This window comes from Macrotis lagotis, chromosome X, assembly GCF_037893015.1.
Source record: "Macrotis lagotis isolate mMagLag1 chromosome X, bilby.v1.9.chrom.fasta, whole genome shotgun sequence".
NCBI lineage: Eukaryota > Metazoa > Chordata > Mammalia > Peramelemorphia > Peramelidae > Macrotis > Macrotis lagotis.
The window spans coordinates 515522393-515548906 of NC_133666.1; the positions used below are offsets into that span (position 1 = coordinate 515522393).

Below are 26514 nucleotides of genomic sequence, written 5' to 3' on the forward strand. Positions count from 1 at the left end.
CAGGTCTTATTTCTTTATTGGTTTCTTATTTTAAATTAAAGTCTCACTTTTCACTATTAGAAGCAAAAGATTACTCTGCTTGTTTTTTTTAAGCATGCCATCATTCTGTAGTCAGTAAACTAATTACTGTTTAAGAAATGATTCTTTATTGCTCCTTTATTTTTTTAAAAGGACTAATGACATCACAAGTAATGTCTTGATTTGAGTGTAAAATGGATTTAAGTGTGGCATAAAGTCATTAGCCTCACACTTTCTTCTAATGGTAGGACTAAAGCCAACATAACTGGTGATGGCTCAGGTTAGAGTAAATGACTATCTTTGATGTCTGAACAAGCTCCAAGTACTCCACAGTATCTGCTTCAGTCACTTTCAAGGCCACTGGAACAAATTGTTCTCATCCACCCATTTTGTCAGGGAAAGGAAGACTTAATGTAGACATCCCCTTAACTCTCCTGTGGTTAGTTACCCTCACCTTGGTTAGGCCTGTCTGGAACTGCAGAGATGGTTTACCAGGGAGTGATTGCTATGCACACTATAGCTTCTTCAGCCATAGGTGAGATTTAGGTGAAGGTAGAAATCAAAATAGATATCTCATACCCCAGTTCTCTCTAAACACCAGATACACATTCCTAACAGTAATTTTGAGAATAATTAGGACTTTTTTGTCTCTCATAGTAGTACTGAAAGTCCAGGGCCTGTTGTGTCTTTAGCTTAAAGGTGAGAAGCACTGAAATTCTGCATTGAAATGAGAATTCCATCAGTTACTTAGGGCCAACAATGAAACCTTTGATTGTTTTTCATATTATGTGAGAGTAAAATGAGGATTATCTGATTTGGATTGTTGCCCTGAGTGCTTACCTGTTTTTTACTAGAATCTTCAGGTATCTAACATAAGAGATATTTTGAGGTTCCCAGAGGAAATTCTGGGGTGGAGAAAATTAAATCAAAGAGTTATAACTTTTGAGAAGTCTCCTGAGATTGAATTTTGTGCATATAAACCTAGGTTTTAGAGTACTGGCCCAAAATTTTGCTTGCTACTATATCACAATAACTAATGCACTGTTTCCTTCACTGGGTTCATCTTTTCCCTCCTAACTATAGGTCTCAAGGTTCTGGTACTTTCTGTCTCTGTCTGTATTTGCTTTCTCTCCCTCCCCCCTCCTCCTCCTCCTCCTCCTCCTCCTCCTCCTCCTCCTCCTCCTCCTCCTCCTCCTCCTCCTCCTCCTCCTCCTCCTCCTCCTTCTTCTTCTTCTTCTTCTTCTTCTTTTCTCTCTGTCTTTCTCTCTCTCTCTCTCTCTCTCTCTCTCTCTCTCTCTCTCTCTCTCTCTCTCATGTTTAGATGAAAACTCATCCTTTCATCACTCCTCAGAGAACTCATTTAAAACTCTAGTTCCTCATCTTCAAATTATCTACCAGCACCTCAAACTCCACTGGTTTAAAACTGAATAACAGGGGCGGAGCCAAGATGGCAACATGAAGGGATTGAGTCCTAGGAGCTCTCTGATAAAAACTCATAAGCTAAGGACTCTAACTAAACTTTTGAGAGACAGAACCCACAAAGGGACCCAGGGAGGCAGTTCTCCTACTCAAGGTAACCTGGAAAAGAGCAGAAAGGCTCTGTTCCAGGGGAACACTGGGCACAAAGTGGGGGGACAGCGGGGGACCTCTGCCAGAGCGAGCACATCGAGCCCAGCCCTCAGGGCACACAGCCAGTAGCCTGGTCTTTGGGCAGCCCAGACCCACAAACAGAAGCAGGAGGAGCCGGTAAGCAGGAGACCCCAGGGCATGAGCCCATTGAGCTGAGGGAGGGGAGTGAAGAGAGAGAGACTGCCGAGCTCTGTTCTCTGCCCCTGGAACAGGACTCTGGGGCTCTGACCACATTCAGATCCTGATCGCAGTCCAGGCCCCCCCATAGAACAGCAGGGCCCCCCCACCTCGGCCCCAAGGCAGAGGGGGTGGCACTTGTGGTCATTCCCAGACCAGGAGGGAGGACAGAGCCCCACACACTGAGACCCTTGTGGGAGTGGTCCCAAAAGCTCAGGAAGCACCCCAAAGCCAGGCTCGGGCTAGGAAAATGAGCAAGCAAAGAAACAAGAGGAAGACCATTGAGAAATATTTTGCAAATGAGCGCAAGAAGGATCAAAATACTCAGTCTGAAGATGAGGAAGCACAAGCTCCTGCATCTAAAGACTCCAAGAAAAACAGAAACTGGGCTCAGGCTATGACAGAGCTCAAAAAAGACTTTGAAAATCAAATGAGGGACTTGGAAGAAAAACTGGGAAAAGAAAGGAGAGAGATGTAGGAAAAACATGAAAATGAAGTCAGCAGCTTAGTCAAGGAAATCCAAAAAAATGCTGAAGAAAAATAGCATGCTAAAAACCAGCTTAGGTCAAATGCATAAAACAGTTCAAAAAGTTATTGAGGAGAAGAATGCTTTAAAAAGCAAAATTGGCCAGATGGAAAAAGAGATAAGAAAACTCTCTGAGGAGAACAAATCCTTCAGACAAAGAATAGAATTCAGGGAGATTGATGAATTTACCAGAAATCAGGAATCAATACTTCAAAACAAAAAAAAAATGAAAAATTAGAAGAAAATGTGAAATATCTCATTGAAAAAAACAACTGATATGGAAAACAGCCTTAGGAAAGATAATTTAAAGTTATTGGAATACCTGAAAGTCATGATCAGGAAAAGAGCCTTGACATCATTTTCAAAGAATTACTACAGGAAAATTGCCCTGATATTCTAGAAGCAGAGGGCAAAATAGAAATGGAGAGAATCCACTGATCCCCCTGAGAAAGAGATCCCAAAAAACCAACCCCTAGGAATATTATAGCCAAGTTCCAGAACTCCCAAGTCAAAGAGAAAATATTACAAGCAGCCAGAAGGACACAGTTCAAATATCATGGAGCTGCAGTCAGGATCACACAGGACTTAGCAGCAACTACAGTGGAAGCTTGTAGGGCTTGGAATACAATATACAGGAAGGCAAAAGAGCTTAGAATGCAACCAAGAATGAACTACCCAGCAAGCCTGAATGTCCTCTTCCAGGGAAAAAGATGGACTTTCAGTGAACCAGGGGAATTTCAAATGTTCCTGTTGGAATGGCCAGAGCTGAACAGAAGGTTTGATCTTCAGATATAGGACTCAGGTGAAGCATGGAGATTGGAGGAGAGGGGGGAAATATGAGGGACTTAATGAGGATGAACTGCATGTATTCCTGCATAGAAAAATGACACTGATAATACTCATATGAACCTTCTCAGTTAATAGAGCAGGTAGAGGGAGCTTTTATAGTTGAAGCACAGGAGAAAGCTGAATTCGAAGATAAAATATAGTGTAAAAATGGAGTCAATAGGAAAAAAAGGGAAATGTAATGGGAGAAAGAAAAAGGAGAGGGGGAATAGTCCCAGATATTTCACATAATAAGATTTTTTTATTACAATGAGCTATTGCAATGATATGGAAGGGGGCAGGCAAGGGGGAATGAGGGAACCTTTGCTCTCATCAGAGATGGCTAGGAGAGGAAATAGCAAATATACTCAATGAGGTATAGACATCTGGAGTAAGAAGGAAGGGGGAGCAGGGGGAAGGGGTGGGTATGTGAATAAAGGAGGAGAGGATGGACCATGGGGGGGACAGTGGTCAGATATAACACATTTTCTTTTTTACTTCTTGCAAGGGGCTGGGATTGGAAGGCCTGCCCAGGACCATAGGGCCAGGTGGATGCTGGGCCTAAGGGGTCGTATGGGGACACAGGGCTTCTTGGCCCCAGGACCAGGGATCTTTCTGCTGCACCAATCAGCTACCCTACAGCAGAGTCAGAGTGAAAGGAGAGAGAAAATATAGTACATGGTAGTGGAGAAATAAGAAAGGAGGGAGTTGTGATCAGCAATGGCAACGTTGGAAAAATATGGAAGTAACTTTTGTGATGGACTTATCATAAAGAATGCGATCCACCTGTGACAGAGTTGTTGGTGTTGGAACAAAGCCTCAAGCACATTTTTTGTTATTATTATTTGGGGGAGGGTGCAGGGCAAGTGGGGCTGTGTGGCCTGCCTGGGGCCACATAGCAGGGTGATCTTTGGGTGTCTGGGGCCAGATTCTGACCCAGGTGCTCCTGGCTCAAGGGCCAATGCTCTGTCTGCCACCCAGCCACCCCTACTATTATTACTATTTTATTTTATTTTGGGTCTTTTTTTTCTTCTTTTTGGTTTTTGCAGGACAGTGGGGATCGGGTGGCTTACATGTCACATGGCTGGGTGATTATTGGGTTTACGAGGCTGGATATGGACTTGGGTGCTCGTGGCTCCAGGGCTAGTGCTTCGTCCATTGCGCCACCTGGCCATACCTACAATTATTACTATTATTTTTTTTAATTTTAATTTTTTTCTCTCCCCTTTACTTTTTTCACCCAAGCAAGTTTATCTATATTCATGGGGGGAGGGGTATTTTGTTTACTTGTAAACAAGAATATTTTATTAATGTAAAAATAATTTGTACAAAATGAGAATAAAAAATAAATTTAAAAAAATAAAAAAACTGAATAATACGTTTACTCCCCCAACTCCCTTTTCCAACATTCATTTTCCTAAATTATTCTCAGTTATCTAGATTATGAGACCTCCTTCACCTTTCTACCATGTAATCTCTAGCCATCCATTAAGGCCCAGTTCAAGCTTGACCTCTGCCATGGAGTCAGTCCTGATTACTCTAGCTTATGGTATTTTCTGAAACCTTGGAGAATTCACTGTCTATTCTGCTTTTGTGACATACCATTTGCCATTGTTAGGGGGGAAAAATAACTCCTTTCTGAGTTCATGTGCTACAAAACTGCAATTTGCCTAACATAATGCAGAAGTTATGGAAGCAAAAACCTAGGTTTTATTACTCTGTGTAAGGATGGGTTTAGAACTCAGACCAAAAAAATCTGAACAAAATTAGAATTCTAACAAGACCTCATGAACAAAAAATATATCAAAGTTATAGGGAAAAATTCTTTTACATACTGCAATCTTATATATAACTCTTAGTTCATAAAAGTTGAAGGAAAAACAGATTCAGAAATCCATGCTTCCTTCAATATTCTAAAAGCTGAACAAACAGTTAAGAGAGGCATCATCTCATTATGTTATTTAAATAGACTTTATAGGTACACCAGTTCAGATTACAAATTAGAGGTTTGCAAAAACAGACTGACATGTCACCAATATAACATAACCATGAACATTGATGTCAGAGAAATCCTTCCTTACCTTTCTCCCTCTCAAGTGATTTCCTTGCTCTTTGAGTCTTTATTTGACCTCTTCTGTGTACCTAATCAAATTTTCACTTGTACTATTGGAACATCTAGGTGGTGAAATGGGCCAAGTCAGGAATACTCATCTTCCTGAGTTCCTATCTAGCCTTAGACACTTACTAGCTGTGAGACCCTGGGCAAGTCATTTAAATCCTTTTTCCCTCAGCCCCTCATCTTGACTGTTGTCTTATTCCTAGATTTAGATGATTCTGGAGAAGTGAGGTGATGACTTTCTGCAGCTCTGCCTCACTTATCTCCAATGAAAGAGTAAGTCAAGGCATCACCCTTGTGAGGGTACTCTGTGAGAACCAAGAACCACTAATGTAACAGAAACATCTGTAAAATGAACTGAAGAAGAAAATGGCTAACCACCAGTATCTCTGCCAAGAAAACCCCAAATAGGGTCATGGAAAGTCAGACATGATTGAAATGACTAAACAACAATAACACTGCTACTATTAGTGTTTGAGATTCTTTTTCTCTCTCATCAAAATATATGATTTAGAATTGAAAAGAACTTTTGAGGCCATCTAATCCAGAGTTCTTTAACATATTTTTTTATGTTAGCCCCTTGAGCACTGGAGTCAAACCCATGGACCCCTTCTCAGGATAATGTCATATATACATATATATATATATATATATATATATATATATATATATATATATCTCCATAAAATAACAAAGGAAATTAATTATATTGAAAAACAATTGTCAAATACTTTTCTTTTAAGTTCACAGATTAAAGTTCATCAGGTTAACAGTTCCCTGATCTAATCTAATTCTCTTATTTTACAGATGATAAAATTGAGGTTCAGCAAAGTTTAATAATTTATACAAAGCCACACAGGAAGCTAGGCAAGAGTTAAAATCAAGGTTCTCTTATTTCAGATCCAGTGATTACATTTTACTTTTTTATTATCACCATTACGTATTAATTAGATTACAAACTCCTTGAGGGTAGGCATTCCTTTTGCTTTAGTTTTGTATCCCCAGCTATTATCACAGTTCTTTGCACATATTAAAAGCTTGCTGTATATTTGTTGAATTTGTTGATTGGAGCATCTAAATACCTTACGATAATGAAGGCTGGGGGCTTGTTGTATCATTAGGTCTGTTGCAATGTTATATGGACAGTGGAGGTTCAGTTAATGTCACTGAACTGAATTGAAGCCTGCATCTAGATAAGCTGTCATTTGAACTAACCTTTTGTAAGTAAATGCAGAAGGTCCCTGAGAAATGAGTTCATATCAGACAGAGTATAGTGACTATTAAGTGTCTAAGTTTGCACCTCCCCACACCCCATACTGACATGCTTTATCTGCTGCCAGGGTGTTGACTCTTCACCCAGTGATGACTACACTGGCTATTTTCCAGAGAGAATACCTTTTTTTTTTTTTTCTGAATGAATACCTGATTAAGTTAATGAAGCTGAGCCAGGGGTGGGAAGAGTAATTTGGCGGCAGAGTACTACTGTAGGAGATCTGGCAGCATATTCAACTCACGGAGAGTGTTTGGAGGCTCCACGCTGTGCTTCCCGTGAGCCACAGGAGAGGGCTACAGTAATTACTATGCTGCTTGATTGAAAACAGCTGCAAGTAGCAAGCCATCCCATTGTCCATTTCACTGGTGATTGGACTTGACTGGCTAAAGCATCTTGGGTTCGGAATCCTATCCTGGAAATAAATAGAAGGTAGCAAGAAATGAGGGTTTCCCACTTGCCTGGCTTTTTAAATAAACCATTCATGGCTTGAGAGTCAGAATTCAGCCTCCTATTCACTGAATATGAATCAGTCTCTTGATTTTTTTTAAGGCTGTCAGAAAGAATTTTTATTTCTACTAATTTCTTACAGCTAAATACTTAGTTTATCCCTCACACTTTCCACACTTAGTCAAGATGGTTATAGAGAATTTGCTGCTTATAAATACACATTGCTTTCAACAAACCCTACAGCTTACAAAGTTGTTGTTTTGGGATTCTAACCAAGGCTCTGCTGATAGTTTGGGTTAATTAGATGTGGAATTTCAACAGTGTTTAAAATTAGCAAAAACTACAACATCTCACATAATATACATGTATTCTATGCTACTTGGAATGTCAAAGGTTAGCAACTTTTCACAGAATCAGTAGGGGACTAAAACAGCCAACTCATATCAAAAGAATCTATTTTATAATATACCTGACAAATGTCCATTCAGCCTTTCTTGAAAACCTCTAATGTTCGGCCTTTGGAAAATTATAGTATTTATTTCCTCAACAAGGATGATTAAAACCCTGAACCATGCTGGCCATCTCCTCTGGAGACTAACCAGCCTATTGATGACCTTTCCATAATGCAGTATCCATCACTGTATTCAGTAGGCCAGGGATTTTTACATTCATCCTGTTACTCACCTTTGCTTCCATTATCTTTCCTTTTTTATTAATGTAAATTGATTTATGAGTTCCCTTTGCATCCACATCATTTTCTCTTTATATAACTCTCCCTTCTTTTCTCTTCACCAAAATGATTATAATTTATATCTACAAAAGCTTCTTTTTAAGGTCCTCCCATCTCTTCTGGGCCAACTTCTCACAAAGCATTTCAATCCATGGGATCATATTTAATTTCTTTGAATCTGTGCTCTTCAAAAATATAAGGTAAATGTCAGATTATACTGAATTTCACAGTTTATAGGATGGAATATTCACTTTACACAGAGATTACCATCATTTTCATTTTTATCAATCACTTCCTTCTTTCTAATGAGAACCCAGCCCAGACAAAGAAGAGTTTTTACATTTGTTTCTATACCTTTTGAAAGGCAAAAGCATCATTAAGGCTGGCAAAAATTGCCCTGGAATTGAGGGTATCTTTCAGAGGCTGAGTCAGCATTCTTCCTTGCTCAGTCACCAACTTTTAAGAACAAATACTCAGCACTTGGCACAGTGCACTTAATAAAAGAGGGGCAGATAGGTGGCACAGTGGGTTAGAACACTGGTCCTGGAGTCAGGAGGACCTGAGTCCAAATCCAGCCCCAAATATTTGATACTTACTATGTGACCTTGGGTAAGTCACTTAAATCTCATTGTCCCAAAAAAAAACAAGCACAGAAAATTTATTGAATAAGTGGTTAAGTGATAAGAGTTCTCATTGTAGGGGCAGCTAGGTGCCACAGTGGATAGAGCACTGGCCCTGGAATCAGGAGTACCTGAGTTCAAATCCAGCTTCAGACACTTAATAATTACCTAGCTGTGTGGCCTTGGGCAAACCATTAACCCCATTTGCCTTGCAAAAAAAAAGAGTTCTCATAATATTAAAAACCAGGTTATAATTTAAATATGTGGGTAGGGTTTATTGAAGGCCATAACTAACACAGATGCTCAATTCCAAGGGTATAGAGGAAGGTACAGGACTATAATTGTCTCTGATATTTCTCCTGCACCTACAAGGAATCTTCATTTCTTACTAGCTACCATATCTGTGGTATAGAAGAAAGAAGATATAGCATTATTTGAAAAGCAGGAATCTTTGGTGGAACAATGTGAGGCTACTTTTGCTTATAAATAAATATCTTGTATAATCTTTCTAAAATGATTATTGGTTTTGAGAAAACTAAGCTTGTACATTTGCTAATATTAGGAAATGTCCAAGCATGGCCTGCTCAATATAGATGTTGAATATTATCCTTTGAATGACCTTGGAAGAAGTTACCGTTATCTAAGAGAATCAGTCAAAACAAGAGAGACAGACAGACAGATGGAGAGAGAGAGAGAGAGAGAGAGAGAGAGAGAGAGAGAGAGAGAGAGAGAGAGAATGGTGTGTGTGTGTGTGTGTGTGTGTGTGTGTGTGTGTGTGTGTATGTGTGTGTGTGTGTGTGGTACAAACCTGTACAATGTGGGTTCTTACAGTTGGGGATAAAGGGGACATAAGCTGTCAAGCTTTAATAGACAAGTTAATGCATTATAAATGGTTATGAACTACTTCAGAGAATACTATTAACAACTCCTTCTGACAGCAATGTTTGTCTTTTTAAAAAAAACAGTTTCTTAAATAAGAGACTGATTCATATTCAGTGAATGGGTGACTAAATTCTGACTCTCAAGCAATGAATGGTTCATTTAAAAAGTCAAACAACTGAGAAATCCTACCTCTTTTTATTTCCAAAAGAGGATGCTGAACCACTGATGCTCTAATGAGTTAATTCTAATCAATGTATGATATGGAAAATAGGATACTTTCAGCTATTTTCAATCTAGCCACTTGGTGGCACAATAGATAAAATGACACTTAGCTTTGTAGCTGCTTGATTTCTTTAGGCCTCAGTTTTCTCAACCATGAAATGGGATAATACTAGCCCAAGCCTCCCGATGTTGCTGTGAGAATCAAATGAGATACTCTATGTATTTAGGAAACTTTGATTGCTCACTCAACTTATTCTGTCCCCTTAAACATGAGAGTAAACAGGCAGCTATCACACCCTCAACAATGATTATCCTGGCATTTTCAGCATACAATAAGTGACAAATGGATCTGCCCCACACAGACTTTCTTCTATAGATGTAAATTCATAGATTAGTGACCTTTCAAATTGTGAGATGAGTTACAGAAGAGCTGTCCAATAAAAAAAGACTACCCAGAACACCAAGAAATTTTTAAACTTTTCTGCATTTGGCAAAAAAAGAGCCCCAGAAGATATAGGTTAATTGAAATCTCACTCAGTTCTATATTTTGCCTCTGTGCTTTGCTAGTGGCCTTAATCCCAAATTCTTCATCTTTTTTGTCTAGGTGATTTGTAGAAGAACCATAAGACAATAACATTTTTGTTTCTCATTCGAATGTCTTTCAAAGAATTCTCTAAATTTCCTCTCTGCTTAGGTTCCTATATTGACTTACAAATATATCATCTTAATATGAAATACTTCTCAAGTTTAAAAAATGTCTTGTTCTTTTTAAAGTAAGAATTACTTTATTCATCCATATTTGGGTATTGGGGGGGTCTTATCCTATTAAGTCTCTGTGATACCTATAAAAATCAAATTTGCTTCCTTAAGTTTATATCTCTGAGTCACCCTGAAGATTCTGTACATTTATTTCTTTTGCTATAACTAATGTCTCTTTATTAGTATATGTGTGTATACACACATACACACACATACACATATATGAAATATATGTATACCACTTAGAATAAGGATTACATATTTGGTAACCTGAGGAAATGCCCAAAGTAGATGCTGATAATTATACTTTGGATGACCTTGAAATATAAATAATTATATATAATAAATTATATAAAATATATAATACTTATATAATATACATAAATCCTCACATATATAGGTACATGCATCTCACACAACTGTTATATTTATGTATACATGTATGTATATATTATATATAAAATTAAAGAAATAATAATAATAAAAGGAAAGCCTGTAATTTAGTTGATAGATTATCCACATCTCTTTACTTATTCTCTGCTGCTATTTTACCAGAGAAGAAGGCTAATTTTATAAATGTAATAGTAGTAGTAGTAGTAGTAGTAGTAGTAGTAGTAGCAGCAGTAATAGATTTATATTGTGCTTTATATCTTCTAAAGTACTTTTCTCATCACAGTAATTCTAAGCAAAGTATAGTCTAGTTCCCATTATAGAGGTGAAATTTTTTAATTTCAAAGAAAAGAAATGACTCGCCTATGGTCACAAAGACAGTAGGTAGCAGAGTTGGGATTTGAATTCAGATTATTAGATTGAAGTTCAGAATTGTACACTAACCCCTTCTAAATGATTATAGAGAAAGCAAAGGAGAATGAATTTCCTGCAGATACTGAGAAGGCATTTTGAGGCCCTGAAAAAATTTTGATTAAATAATTTTCAGTTTGTGACAAGATTGTAATAATGTTTTAAAACTTTTCACCAGTAAAAATAATACTGTATCACACTTGCCACAACTATTAGGTGCTGTGTGTGTGTGTGTGTGTGTGTGTGTGTGTGTGTGTGTGTGTGTGTGTGTGTGTGTATGTATTCATTGTTCTTATGGACAAGGGCAATGAGTATTTCAGGGTTGATCAGGGATTTGTCAGCCTTGAGAAGGCATTTTTCAAATTCTACTGTTCTCTATTACTAAACTTCATCTATTAGCTTTCTGGAAAGTTTATTCCATCCTATGATTGGTGGGTTACAAACTAAACCTTGTATGGCTATTGCTGGGCTATTCTTAAGCTAAGCATGAAAAAAAGATTAAAATGAATGTTTGGCGAATAGACAACTGGCAGACATCCTTTTCAAAAATTGAGTATATTTCAAAGATCTAGGCTGTAGAAAGAAGATTCAGCATTTCCTAACCAAACCTTTTGGGACTTTTTCTTCAAAAAAATATATTATGGAAGAAGCAAGCAAAATTGGTAAAGGAAATATAATACTCACCATTACCCAGAAATGTCAGATTTTAACTCAGCATCTGACCTTTCATTGAATTGAAGTTGTATATGTGAATTGAACAGAAATAATGTCTACCTGTCCAATAGAGCAGTGTGAATAAGAGGCCCATGCCTTGAAACTATTAGAAAGCAGTTGCCTTTAATCATGGAGAAAGACAATAATAAGTATTAAAAATCAGGTTTTTTGTATGAATTATGGTATAAGAGGGATTATTGATTAGTTCAAAATATAAGTAGAGAGTCTTCTAATGAACCATCAAGATTCCCATTTTAATCCTGAGTTAGGAATAACATGCAAAAAATCAATTTTAAAATTAATTGTTGATTGTGAATTAAAGTTATTAAATTATTATAATTTTAAATTGAAACCTTTTTTAAATGCCCTGTTTTCTAAGGTGTAGTATGGTGTTAAGAAAACATTATTGATCTGCAGATCAGAAAACTTAGATTCTAGTCCTGGTTATGCTATTGCTTAGTTGGATAATCCTGGGCAAGTCCTTTCTTTTCAATGGGCTTCAGTTTCCTTACTTAAAAATATATGGAGTTGCACTAAATAAACTGTAGATTCCCTTCCTCATCTAAAATATGTTATTTCTATTTGACAGTTGTAACACACACACACACACACACACACACACACACACACACACACAATAAAAAACTAAGATTTTCCACATTGACATCCTTGGGTTGAGTCATTGTACCAAGCTTGTTGACTGGGTGAATAAAAGTGACAGAATTATCACTTTCATCCTTAGCCCAAGTCCTCTAGGTAAGAGATAAGACTCATTAATTATGGGGGCTATAAAGAATGATTCTCTTCGCTGCCTTTGGCCAGCATGGTGGATAAACAAAGGTTTTGGAGGACCAGGACAGTTAATCTGGCATGTAATTACTCATTAAAGCAGGCCATTCTTTGTGCATTTATTGCGCTAGGAAGATCTTTACCAAAAAGCATTTCCAGCTTTTCTTGAAAACATAGATTCTGACCTCTGCAGAACAATTCAGTTGGGACTATTACATATCCAGATGGTGATTCCTTCAAGTGATTATTTTTCCGCCTTGAGCCTTTCCAGGAATTCTAACATGGGCAGGCCGCCAGGGGACACTGGCTACCCAGACACTGCAGAGACATTCCATGTGTTCTGGCTTCTAGGGATATCAGAGCCCAGCTGCTGTCCTGAGCATCCCCTATGTCATCTTCTCTAATGCTAAGACTTGCATGCAAACAGCCTCAGGTGCCTGTTCCAGAGCATGCTACTCCATGCACACAGACATGAAAGAACCTGAGTTTACCTCTTGGCTCTCATATCTGGGCAGGTCACCCAGGATCTAGCTTTACTTTGGAGATAGTAATGCTTGTGATTTCTACCTCATTCAATTAGTAAGAGGAAAGTACTTTAATAACGTTAAAATTCTTTATAACTGAATTATCATCAGTAACAGTAATGATAACAAGAGTGGTCACTGATTAACATTTTATAGATATTAAATATCTCTAGGAATGTGAAAGAAATGGAAATACAAACATAGGACAAGTCAAAAAATTTAGAACCACAGTAAGATGCTGGCAGTACTGAAAAAACTATGGAAAAGTAAACAGTTCCTAAGTTGGACAAAAACAACTTTCTGCTTTTGTTTCCTTCAGTAAACAAATAGCTACATTGATCTAGGAATTATATTGATAATGTTATTTTTGATTAATTTTATTTATGTATAATCTTTTTAGCAAAGGGAATGGACCTGTAGTTTCATTGGTTTAGAAATTCCCTCTACCCATGACAAGTTGGCCCTTCTCTGCCTAGGACTCTGAAAGGTTAAATAACTTATTCAGGGGCACACACATTTCTTATAATTCATTCTCTCTAGCCACTACTGCCTCTGAATAACAGCATTAAGAATAATTTGGAAAATATAAAAAGGATTAAAAGAGATCATAAAAATATAAATACCATTAGCACATTTTGTTATTATTTTTACTAAATTCAATGTACACTTTATAATGGGATAAGTATTGGAACTGTCATTTCATTGACAGAATTCCCTGACTTAGGAAAGTCCTGCTGTCTATGTAAATTGACACTTTCTCTGCAACTTATAATCTCAGAGAATTAATTGTCCATAATACTGAGAGATGGTGACTTAATATTCTGGTTTAACCACCTGTGTAATCTTGAGGAATTTCTTTAACCTCTCTGGGCTTGTTTCCTGATCTATAAAATTACAGGGGTGTATTAAATGACCTTTGAGTTATTTTCCAGACCTAGACTTATTATCCTGTAATTGTTCAACATTTTTTAGCAGTGAATTCACTGAAAATATTGACGGCTTACTTATGAAGTTTATGTATGGTAAAAAGGTAGCTAGAATAGCTAATATGTTGCCTGATAAAGTCTAAATCTATAAAGTTCTTGAAAGGCTAGGACTAGTAAGGGAAGATTGGACCAATCAAGTAGATATAAGGTTTGTTTGTTTCTTTGTTTTTAATAAAAAGTAGGAATAAGTGTGGTTAATCTTCCATAAGAAAAGAGCTAGAAGTCTTAATATTTTCTAAGCTACTTTGTGGAATGTCAGCCATAAAAGTTAATTGGATCTTCAGTATAAGTAATGGTAGCATTTTACTTAGATCATCTCATTTTGGACCTTACAACTATCCATGTGACAGCTCATATATTTTATAGATGACAAAAATGATATACCCACAACTATAGTAAGAAACTGAATAAACCCTGGTATCTTCTCACTTCAAGGGAACAACTTGGGAAGTAAAATTATAACCAAAAGATGTCAGAGACATTGAGTGATCTAGTAAAAACCCTTTATTTTATAGATGAGGGAATTAGCTTTTGACTTTATCTACCCAACTCCTTCTCCTTTTCCTCTTGGCTTCCATGATATTACATTCTCTTTGTTTGCCTTTCTGACTGGTCTCAATCACTTTGTTGATTCATCACCCATCTCTTTCCTCCTCTTTAAATGTAAATATCCTCTAAACTCTGTTTTAGAATTTTTTCTGCTTTGGTACTTTCACTCCCATGGATTCAATTATCATCTCTGAACCTCCTAGCCCCATTCCCTCTCCTGAACTCCAGCCTAATATGGACAGTTTTGTCTACAGGTCCTCTCTAACCAGAATGTCCTATCAGTATCTCAAATCAAACATGTCAAAAATAAAATTCATTATCTATCTTTCTAGACTCACTTTTCCAAATTTCCTATTTTGATACATTAACCATATTCACAACTTTCTAGTTTTCCTTGACTCTTCAACTTTCCCTCATATGACCCCAATATGTCGAAATAGCTGGCAAGTCTATGGCTTATCAACTCATCATCAAGTTATCTTGCATGAATCCCCTTCTTTCTAATTTATATGGCCACTATCTTAGTTTGGGTCCTCATAATCTTTGACTTAGATTATTAAAAAGAACTCTTTAATTGGCCACCCAACTTTCATTCATCTCTCTTCATAAATTGATACACTGGCCAAAATCATATGCCAAATAAATATTCTTTAGGCATAAGTCTGCCTTGTTACTCTCCTGTTCCAGAAACTTCAGTTGCTACTTCTTGTCAGTAGGATAATATGCAGATGTCTTGGCATATAAAATCATCCATATTCGATCGTCCATATTTCCATATTTCCCATATTTCTGCATTCCATTCAGATTCATCTATTTACTTCTCCTTGAGCATGCCTCTCCATCAGCTGTCACCAATATTTAGAATGTACTTCCTTCTCTCCGCCAGTTCTTGGACTCTAGTTTCCTTCATTCTTTCTTGGGGGAAGTGGAGTGGGGTGAGGTAATCAGGATTAAGTGTCTTGCCCAAGGTCATACTGCTAGTAAGCATCAAGTGTCTGAGGCTAAATTTGAACTCAAGTCCTCCTGACTCCAAGGCTGATGCTTTGTCTACTGTGCCACCTAATATTTGTCCTTCATTCTTGAAAAGATCATGACATCAGGGAGGTTATGCCATGACAAACACATGAGTTGGATTTGAGTGAGAGGGTACTGCACTAACTCACCAGCCTCACTGTCTCCTCCAGAGCCATCTAGGTCCAGTGACCTGATATGAATCAGGACCACTGGAGATGGCCTTGGATGTGAGGCAATCAGGGTTAAGTAACTTGCCCAAGATCACCAAGCTAGTTAGTGTCAGAGGTTGAATTCAAACTCCTGTCCTCCTAATTCTAAGACCAGTGCTCTTGAATCTCTCTTCCTTTAAGGTATCACCTCTGCTCTAAGACCACTGCCCATTGTAAAGTCTTCTTTTCCAGGCAACAGAGCTTGGACCATCCTCTATATATTTATGTGTCTAAATTGTATGCCCTTTCAACAAAATGCAAACTCTTCGAGGGCAGACATTTGTTTCTGTCTCACACAGCAGTGTCTCCCACATAGAAGGCATTTAATATAGTTGAAACTGAAAAAATCATCAGCCTTTACTAGTTCAGTATTGCTGTCTAGCCAGCAGGGGGCACATGGAACATTTAATTGGAAGACAATCCTTTTTTAAGGAAGATTTTTATTGGTATGATTTGTGAGCTTCAGGTGGGATGGGATGGGTCGGGGGATGGGGAGGAGTTGGATGGGGGGAGAAAAAGAGTGTGTGTGTGTGTGTGTGTGTGTGTGTGTGTGTGTGTGTGTTTATGATGTGCATAAATATATATTTCCTTTGGTAGATTTAAAGACAAAAAAAATCTATTAAATCCATTACAGCAAAGAGTGAAGGGTAGTAGCTCTTAAGTTATTTAAAGTTAGATGTATAATTTAGATTTAATAAATGCATCTTGATCGATTTAATTTCAATATGAGTGTTTAAAACACAGAATTATCAAAAATTAATGCTATTTGGAAATAATCGTGTCTTGGACATTATGGGACAGTCTTGAGAAAGCTATTTATCTACACACACCTGGTAAGGGAAGCAATTACTAAAATTCAGTTTCAGGCACAAATTAAAATACACTCTCTTAACATTTTATCTCTTCCACATCATCCTCAATTTCCATAAATATCTACTCTCCAAAGTACCTTTCTGCCTTTCAAGCAGCGCTCTTATTGATTAAAAGTCCTTTAGTATGAGATGTCATTTCTAGCATTGAACATAAAAATGAGTAAGAGAGTAAAGGAGGGAGAGACTTCCAAAGTCAGATTGTGCAGTTTTGCCTCATATTAAGTAGAACAAAAACCTTTGATTTTTTTGTCTTTATATTCACAGCCCTTAGCATAATGCCTTGGTTATATCAAGGTTTAGCAAATGATTATTTAGTTGAATTGCCTTTGAAAGAATTTGAACAAGGAATGGTAAACCCTAGCCAAAAATAAAAATTAAAACTGACAATCAACAACAGAAAATTCTAAATGAGACTTGGGAGGGGAGGGTGTGTGGGGAAGGGGAATGTTGTCCTGGAAGAGAGGGGTGGGACCAGAAAGGAACATCATTTGCTTCTTCTCCCTTGTCTCTCTTAACTGAAAAAGGATGAAATAACTGTTGTTGTTTTTAAGCCAGGTTAAAAAAAAAAGTATGGATGTGGGATGCCAACAGCAAGTTTTGGCTAAGAGCATTTTAAATTGCAAAGCTTAGGTTCCTATTGCTTCTCCAGGCCCGTAGCACCAATTACTAACTTGAGCCGTTGTTTCCTGTAGAAGTTAAATTCAATCTGCTTCTTGTTATAGTCGTTCTTATTGGTTTGCTAAATGTACTGCCCTTGCCCAGGTGGAAATCTGTTTGTTACACAAAACAGCTGAGCTGAGTCGTGGTGACTCATGGTTCAGTGGTTACTAAGAAACAGAAATAAGATCCAATAAAGCCTTAGCTCTGGGTTCACCATCCTGGGCCCTTCACAGTTTTAAACAGGCAGGTACAGTTTATCTGAAGGAGGCTTCCTTCCTTTTGGATTTCATCACTTGAGTTGATTCTGGGTGGACATTTTACTAGTTATTAAAGTAGAGGAGAAGGGGAGATGATAAGTAAAACCTTTCCAAGAAAGCTTTAAACCATCAACCCTATTATGTTAAGAAATAAAATAAAATCCATCCCAGTCAGTTTGCAACAATCATTTTGCTTATTGGTAATGAATGGCTTAGGCTGAAAAAAGTCTCTTCCTGAATTTCAAGGAGGGGTATGTGATTCTATGTGCTGGGGGAATCTAACTAATGAATGTTTAACATGGATCCTGGTAGATGATAAGAATACATAAATAAACCTTTGAGACTGGGTCGAGCAACCTCATTTCCAGCACATGGATCTTTTGGGAGCTTGTTTAGCTGTCCTGAACATATAGCTTCCTATGAATTTTGTTCAGTCATCCAGGGAGGATGAAAACGGTCAAGGGGTGTGTGTGTGTGTGTGTGTGTGTGTGTGTGTGTGTGTGTGTGTGTGTGTGTTCAGGGCAGGGAAAAAGGGTGGAGTTCATCCTTATGAAGAGAGAGAGAGTATATCAAAAGCCATATCTCCTGACCATGAAGACTGGAAAAGAGGCAGAGGCATTGGCAAATAGAATTATAAGGAGAAGTTATTTTAACTACAACAAAATGATAGCTAGAAAAGGTTCTCATTTGTTTAATGATTTTCTTGATGTATAAACTGACATGGCCAGTGCTGTCTCCATGCTTATGCTATGGCTATAAATAGGATCTTGTTGATCCTATTAATACCCAAAGGACTTTTCTTAATTTTGTTTGGGATTCCCCATCCCCCCCCAGAACTGATTTTATGATTTCCTCTCCCTCCTTCCTTCCCCTCTGCCTCACTGCCCCCTTTCTTTTTCCAGAATCCAGAGCAGCTGTTGGAAGATTGTGCTCATAGGGAGATGATTCCTCATGAAGTCTCTGGATCCCCTTCAGAAATCAAATGCGACTTTCCATTTACCAGACTGAAACCAGAACCAGCCAGACAGTGAAGCAGTCACGGTGGAGGGGGGACGGCGAAAAATGAAATCCAACCAAGAACGGAGCAACGAATGCTTGCCTCCCAAAAAACGTGAGATTCCTGCCACTAGCCGGCCATCGGAGGAGAAGCCAGTGGTCGTGCCAAATGACAACCACAGGGCCGAGAGCTTAACATGGCTCCCCAGCACTCCGAGTGGACAAGGCAGCATGGGGGGGAGGCCTGGTCCTGGGGGGACCTCGACGGCAGAGCTTGGTTTACAGCAGGGAATAGGTTTACACAAATCACTGTCCGCAGGTATGGATTATTCTCCACCCAGCGCCCCCAGGTCTGTTCCAGCTACTACCACGCTTCCTGCAGTGTACCCTCCCCCGCCGTCGGGGACCCCCGTGTCTCCTGTGCAGTACACACACTTGCCGCACACTTTCCAGTTCATTGGGTCCTCCCAGTATAGTGGGCCCTATGCTGGCTTCATCCCCTCCCAGCTGATCTCCCCTCCAGCCAATCCTGCCACCAGTGGAGTGGCCTCTGCCGCCGTGGCCACCACTCCGTCCCAGCGCTCCCACCTGGAGGCCTATTCCACTCTGCTAGCCAACGTGGGCAGCATGAGCCAGCAGCCAGGGCACAAGGTCGAGCAGCAGCAGCACTTGATCAGGACTCCAGGGCTTATCACGGCAGGGTCCCCGCCACCCCCCCAGCAGAACCAATATGTCCATATATCCAGCTCTCCCCAAAGCACTGGGCGGACCATGTCCCCTCCGGCCATCCCGGTCCACCTGCATCCCCATCAGACGATGATCCCACACACACTCACCCTGGGACCCTCCTCTCAGGTGGTGGTGCAATACACAGACTCTGGGGGTCATTTCGTCCCCCGGGAATCCACTAAAAAGACTGAGAGCAGCAGGCTCCAGCAGGCCATCCAGGCCAAGGAGATGCTGAATGGTGAGATGGAGAAGAGCCGGAGGTATGGCGTACCGTCCTCTGCAGATCTGGGGCTCATGAAGGCGAGCGGGAAGACGGCCTCTCACCACTACGAGACCAGACATGTTGTGATCCACTCAAGCCCTGCCGACTACAGCCCCCGTGACTCTTCGGGGGCACGGACCTCCGTGATGGTCCTGCCCAATAGCAACACCCCCACCGCAGACATGGAAGTCCAACAAGTCACGCACCGAGAGGCCTCCCCATCCACCCTCAATGACAAGAGCAGCCTCCACCTAGGGAAACCCGGCCACCGCTCTTACGCTCTGTCCCCACAGCAGGCTCTGGGTCCCGACGGCGTGAAGGCCGCTGTGGCCACACTGTCACCACACACTGTCATCCAGACCACCCACAGTGCTTCAGACCCCCTCCCCGTTGGACTTCCAGCCTTCTATGCAGGGACTCAGCCGCCGGTCATCGGCTACCTGAGCAGCCAACAACAAGCAATCAGTTATGCCGGCAACCTGCCACAGCATCTAGTGATCCCCGGGACCCAGCCTCTGCTCATCCCTGTGGGTGGCGCCGACATGGAGCCCTCGGGGGTGGCCCCTGCGATCGTCACTTCATCTCCACAGTTTGCAGCAGTGCCTCATACGTTTGTCACTACCACCATTCCCAAGAGCGAAAACTTCAGCGCAGAGTCCCTGGCCACTCAGGCCGCTTACCCAGCCATGGTGCAGGCCCAGATCCACCTCCCCGTGGTCCAGTCCATTGCATCTTCCGCAGCTGTTCCCCCAACACTGCCCCCTTACTTCATGAAAGGGTCAATCATCCAGTTGGCCAATGGAGAGCTGAAGAAGGTCGAGGACTTGAAGACAGAAGACTTCATCCAGAGTGCTGAGATCAGCAATGACCTGAAAATAGACTCCAGCACCGTAGAGAGGATCGAAGAGAGCCCTTCCCCAGGCATTGCCATAATCCAGTTTGCAGTGGGAGAACATCGAGCGCAGGTAATGTTCACCCTAGTCTTCTCCCACAAATGTTGGCAGTCATCAGATGCTCCACTTCCCCCCCACCCCCACCCCACAAGATGGATGAACTTCTTGGCCAAACTTAGGGGGAAAGTGCCTTCTCATTTGTGCTTAGGAATAAGTCCTATGTAAGTGCTTATCTTCTCCAAGCATAAGTCACTGATCTATTTTCCCTATTTCAAGAGGAAATGAAGCAGTAGTTGATATAGAATGAGGAAGTGACCCTTGTACTGGATTTGCAGTCAGATAATTAAATCCTAGCTCTGACTCTTACCTTGAGGAAGTTTCTCTGAGGTTTAAGCTTCCTGATCTCTAAAATGATAGGATTGTACTTGACGACCCCTATCTTCCTACATTCCCTTTTGCCTCTAAATCTATGTTTTCTGGTCAAGCTATGATCTTGTGAAGATCTACAAGTCCCTATATCAGACAGGTAGTTCAGAGAAACCAGAACTACCCATGAGGAATCGGCTATGGGAACTAGGAATTCCAAGAACAGGATGACAGCTAAAACTAAGACAAGCCTTTCATCCAAAGGGTATCCTTCCCTTCCTGGTTTCCATGCATTCCTTCCTTCTTTCCTCCCTGTCCCCTAAATTGGTTGAAATCATTTATTTCCATAGCTCATTTGTAATGAACAGTAATGTCCTTGTTCAGGTTGCTTTCAATCAGCTTTAAGATCAAATGGATTTGATTTGGTCAAGGCTTTGAATTTCCATGACTAGAAATCAAAGAATATTCTTGGAATTTCTCCATTGAATACTTTGAAGCCACTAAAGTGGCACAGAATCCCATTCAAATTTTAAGGTAATAGTTATATTAAAGAAGTTGATATTTTGAAAAGTCAGGGCTAACACATTGTTCTGGGTTTGAATTGGTATGTGTGTGTTTTTAAAGAAAAAAAATCAAGACAATTAGGGTGGAAGATGCGAACATTTTACAATATATTTTCCAGAAGTGATACATGAATTGCCCAGTGGTAGCCTTATGGTTTTAAGGAATATCCTATCTATTACTAAGTTTTTCAGGCCATGAATTTAACCATCCTAAATCTCCAACTCTGTTACAAATCTCTTTCTGCATGATGCCTATAATGTTACTGTTGTTGCTTGTGTCTGACTCTTCATGACCCCATTTCAGGGTTTTCTTGGCAAAGACATTAGAGTCGTTTACCATTTCCTTCTTCAACTCATTTTATAAATGAAGAAACCAGTGCAAATAAGATTCAGTGACTTGCCCAGGGTCACACAACTAATAACTGTTGGAAGCTGGATTTAAACTCAGGAAGATGAGTCATCCTAATTCCAGACCCATTGCTCTATCTTTCACCACCTAGCTGCCTCTGCCTCCTGATACTCAGGAAGATTTGAAATGTTTGGATCTTTTTGAAAAAATTACAAAGAAGGGGCAGCCAAGGAGGTACAGTGGATAGAGCACTGGGCCTGGAGTGAGGAGTACCTGAGTTCAAATCCAGCCTCTGACACTTAATAATTACCTAGCTGTGTGGCCTTGGGCAGGTCACTTAACCCCATTGCCTTGCAAAACAAACTAAAAAAAATTACAAAGAATACATTTTAATTATTTTCTTTTAAAATCAATAATAAATAAACATTAATTTCTCCAGAATTTCATATAATTCTCCATTTTATTACTTGCCTCCCCTTGAGAGGTTAAAAAAAGTTTTTAAAAGATGACATTGTAACAGAAGTAACTCTTAATAGGGTACATCTTGGTTCCCTGCCTGAGTTAGGCCTGTGGAGTAAACTCACAACTCTCTCTTAAATGGAGATTTCCTTATTTTTTTCCTGGAATTAAAAAAAATTTTAATTTTTTAGTTCCAAGAAATGCAATATCACATCTCTGGGGAGCTCCTGGGGTAGAATCCCTTTCCAATTCATGTGAGCAATGTATTTGTGACTTACCATCTTAAAGAGTTCTTGGGGGGGGCACTCAGTTAAGTGACTTTTCCAGAGTCACTCAGCTCATCTGTGTCAAAGGCAGGTCTTTCTGGCCCCATGGCCAACTCTCTGTCACTATGGTTTTAGCAGTAGTGACTTTGAAAAAGAAGTCCTTCTTAAAATATGTTCCTTGACAATATTCCTTTAAGAGACAGGAGCGAGAGAAGCAGCATTAGTTATTTGGTGTTTACACTCTAAATCCCCAAAGGCATCAATAACATGTAGACTATGTAACCTTCACATTCCTTTTGAGGCCTCATGTTCCACTAGGCAGCTCTGAGAGAGGAAATGTCTATTTGTATTTTCCCCTATTCAGAATTTCTCCAAAAGGAGAAATCAGCTTCCACATGTAGTCATACCACTAGTCCCTCTGCAGAGGTGCAAATTAGTAGGTAGACTTTGTGTGGAATCTTGTTCACAGGTCTGTCAGCATAGCCCCCTGTGTTGTCACAGTGCACTCTGGGAAAATCTTTTCCATAGAAAGGAAGAACATGATGTGCACTAGCTAAAAGAGGTGTCTTGGATTTCATAAGGGAAGAACAGAATTGTAAGGTACCAACTCCACAAACGATTTGTCACCTTCCTGAGAGCCATATCAGAACCAGGCTTACATCATCACAGCTAAAATACTTCACCAGCTGTGTTTCTCACATGGGATGGCTCCAGAGTCCACAGAGAAAGTCACATAAAAATCTGACTAATCCGTGAGCTTCATTTAGCTTTTATGGTGAGGGAGTCCCCTGTCCAGCTCTGTGGTGTCCCTCAGTGTGGATTTTCTTCCCCATGCCTGAGGAATTCATTTCATCTCAGTGGGTAAAAGTTTGACAGTGCTTCCAAACATAGTACATTTTTAGGTTAATTATCAGAATTACAGTTTTGATATTTTTGTGACCATGAGGGGAAGGTATGGTTGAAGATGAATAGAACCACGATCTTATGCCTAAATCCTCAAATTAAAGGAAAAGTTCCAAAACATTTATCTTTCCAATTCCTACTTTTATTATTCTTTGATTCTTTAGTTTTTCATTCTTAGGTGCAGAATTGTTGGACTACTGTCCAATGCATCTTTCCCATGATCTTTAGTTCATTGATTACAAAAGCAGACCTTGACACTGACCTATAAAAGTTGACAGCTCTCTAAGTCTCAGCTCTGCAACTTACTAGCATTGTGACAGTGAATGAATCAATACATTTCTCTGAGCCTTATCTTTCCTTCTTTCCTATTTTCATTTCAGTCCAACAGATGGATTGATCTGTCGAAATCTCTCTACTGGGAAATAGACAGTTTGAATAAGGTTTTATCCTTATGCAACTTGGGTCATCAGAGAGTGACACATGCACAAATAATTTTAACATAAAATGACATCTTATAAGTGCATAAATAAGAGAAGTGTACAAACAATCTAGCATCCAAGGGGGGAAAGGTCATTATCAATATGTGGTATTAGAGATGGCTGATCAGGTATTCATGCTCTAACTTTCTGTGTTTATCTTCCTGTCTTTAAAAAAAAAACTTTTGTAGTTTTTGTATCAACATTGAGCATCACCATAAATAATTGTAGTAGAGAAAATGACAAGTAAAGAAAATGTCCTGCCTTCAAACTATATTAGGGTAACAAGGGTAGTGCAGCAGATAGCGTGCTGGGCTTGGAGCCAGGATTCTCATTTTCCTGAGTTCAAATCTGGCCTCAAGTGTTTACTATCCACATGAACCTGGGCAAGTCACTTAACCCTGTTTGCTTCAATTTCCTCATTTATAAGATGATCTCTAAGGAAGGAAATGGCAAACTCCTCCATGTTCTTTGCCAAAATAAACCAAACAAACCCAAATGGGGTCATGATGAGTAAGACAAGACTGAAATAATTAAATAACGTGTTAGATTTGCCCATGCAGGGGAAACTAAACTCAACCTCTATAAAAAAAATGTGGACTTGCTTTATTTTTAAGAAGTCAAGTTTTTTATCATTGTCATATAGAGATGCTATAAAATGTCTCCAGTTGGAGTTCCAGAGACACTGCAGTATAGCAACCCCCCCAAATCTGACCCCCAAATCCCAAAAGCATGATACAAAAACCCTTCACACATTCACCATAGTCTCTAAGGTTTCACCATTTGCAGCACAGTATTCCTCCATGCCCACAATTCCTTCTCCCTGTGCAAGCCTTGTTCTTTTTCACTATTCATTATTCTTCAGAATAGGAGAAACAAAAGAAAGTTTCAGAAATTGCCCACTGCCCAACCATTGCAGGCATTCACTAGACCTTTTTTAGAATCACCATGCATTTGCTAATCATTCTGGTCAAAGGGTCAGGGCACAGTCTTCCTAGCATGACAAGCAATCAGTGGCATGAGCCACCCACCCTTCAGAGCCAGCAGGTCTGTGACTAGGAGGCCTTTTGTGTTGGGTGAGAGCTCCAGTGTGCTGGCAGACAGAACCTGCTTCCCTTGTGAATCATTGCCTATTGTGATGCCCCTAATGAACAGATCTGTATTGTATAACAGCCTCCATCCCTTGGGCTAGAGGATCATCAGTTGAAACAGCTGCAACCTGGAAAAGGAAGGGTAAGCATCCCAGAGTGGCTCCTTCCACATTGGGTAAGGTTGACCCAGAGGGTGGGAAATGTGCTGGGGAAAATCAGGTTCAGAAGAATCATGTTGTGTATATCCTCCAGGCTAAACCTCTTGAAGGAAAAGTAGTTTTATACCCAAATGCTGATGGACAAGGTTTAATTTATCTATAAACCACAGTAGATTTTTTTAACCTTGTTATACTCAAGTAAATTATAATGATAAGTGACCAAACAGCTTTAAGAGGACACATTGTATCACATTGTATACATGCTAGAGGAAAGGAAACTGAAAGTTCATTTACATGAAGGTCTATGGTCTAATTGAACGGTCACTGGAAAACCATAAACAGAGGAAATGCTAATGGATTGGGGCTTTTAGATCCTAGATGTCTTTTGTTTTAAAAAAATATATTTATTTATTTTTGAATTTTACAATTTTTCCTCTAATCATGCTTCCCTCCCCCCACAGAAGGCAGTTTGTCAGTCTTTACATTGTAGATCCTAGATTTCAATTCTTTTTCCCCTCTTCCACTCCATCCCACTTTCTCCACTCTGTCATGTCAAATAACCCCATGGAAAAACAACAAAAAATATAAAATATACCACCTTACCACCTTTCCTGTCCCCATGCATATAAATTTTAAGGTAACATGCTATATAGAAGCATAGACTTAGAGGTGGAAGGGACCTTTGGAACATCAAATCCAACCTCCTTTATTGATGAGGAAATGGAAACTCAATAAGGTTAAAGGACTTATTCATGGTAAGTATCAGAGGTAATAAAAAAATATTTAAAAAGAGAATCATGGAACTTAAACTTGAAAAGGACATCAGCAGCCATTCTAGTTATAAACTATGTATATCCTAAAAGAATCCCCACTTTAATAGACCATGAGCAATAAAACACCCAACCAGAACTGACCACCTTAGTCTGAACAAATGAAAAGACCCAAGCAGAAATTGTCCAAGTGGATTCTCCCTTCTTCCAGGAAAATCTGTCCTGTCAAAGAAGGGATTATGACTGACTCTTTCTCACTTGCTCCCATACAAAGAGGACTGATCAATCTCTTTTTACTACCACTTACACACACAAACATACCCCCCACACACAACCACAAACACAAGATTTCTGAAGAATATAAATGAAAATTTGCTCAGTAGAATTATATTAAATATTATTTATAAAATGCTTCAGGGCAGTGCTTCTTCTCAATGATTCTTTCTGAAATATTATATGTATCCCAATGCCTGCTGTTGCTTCCTAGATCTTCAGTAAGTGACTGTTTCCTTTACCTGGATTGGCAGCCACTTAATATACCCCAGGTCCTTGTCCTCGCTCCCTCTCCTTTGTGTCTATGTGTGTTTGTGTGTATGTGTATTTGGGGGTGATGCAGGGGCACTGCTTTTCATGT

General features: G+C 39.5%; 1 protein-coding gene across 24 annotated transcripts in view; it reads left to right on the forward strand.

Annotated features, from left to right (window-relative positions):
- ATXN1 (ataxin 1) overlaps positions 1–26514 on the forward strand; it is a 521647-nt gene that overhangs the window by 477499 nt on the left and 17634 nt on the right. For 23 of the 24 annotated variants that reach the window (XM_074207313.1, XM_074207312.1, XM_074207311.1 and 20 more), the window contains one exon: positions 18502–20551. The exons of the other annotated variant lie outside the window; for it this stretch is intronic. In XM_074207313.1, the coding sequence (XP_074063414.1) occupies positions 18662–20551 (1890 nt within the window). In that variant the 5' untranslated portion in view covers positions 18502–18661. The remainder of the gene's footprint in view (positions 1–18501; positions 20552–26514) is intronic. 24 annotated transcript variants of the gene reach the window in all.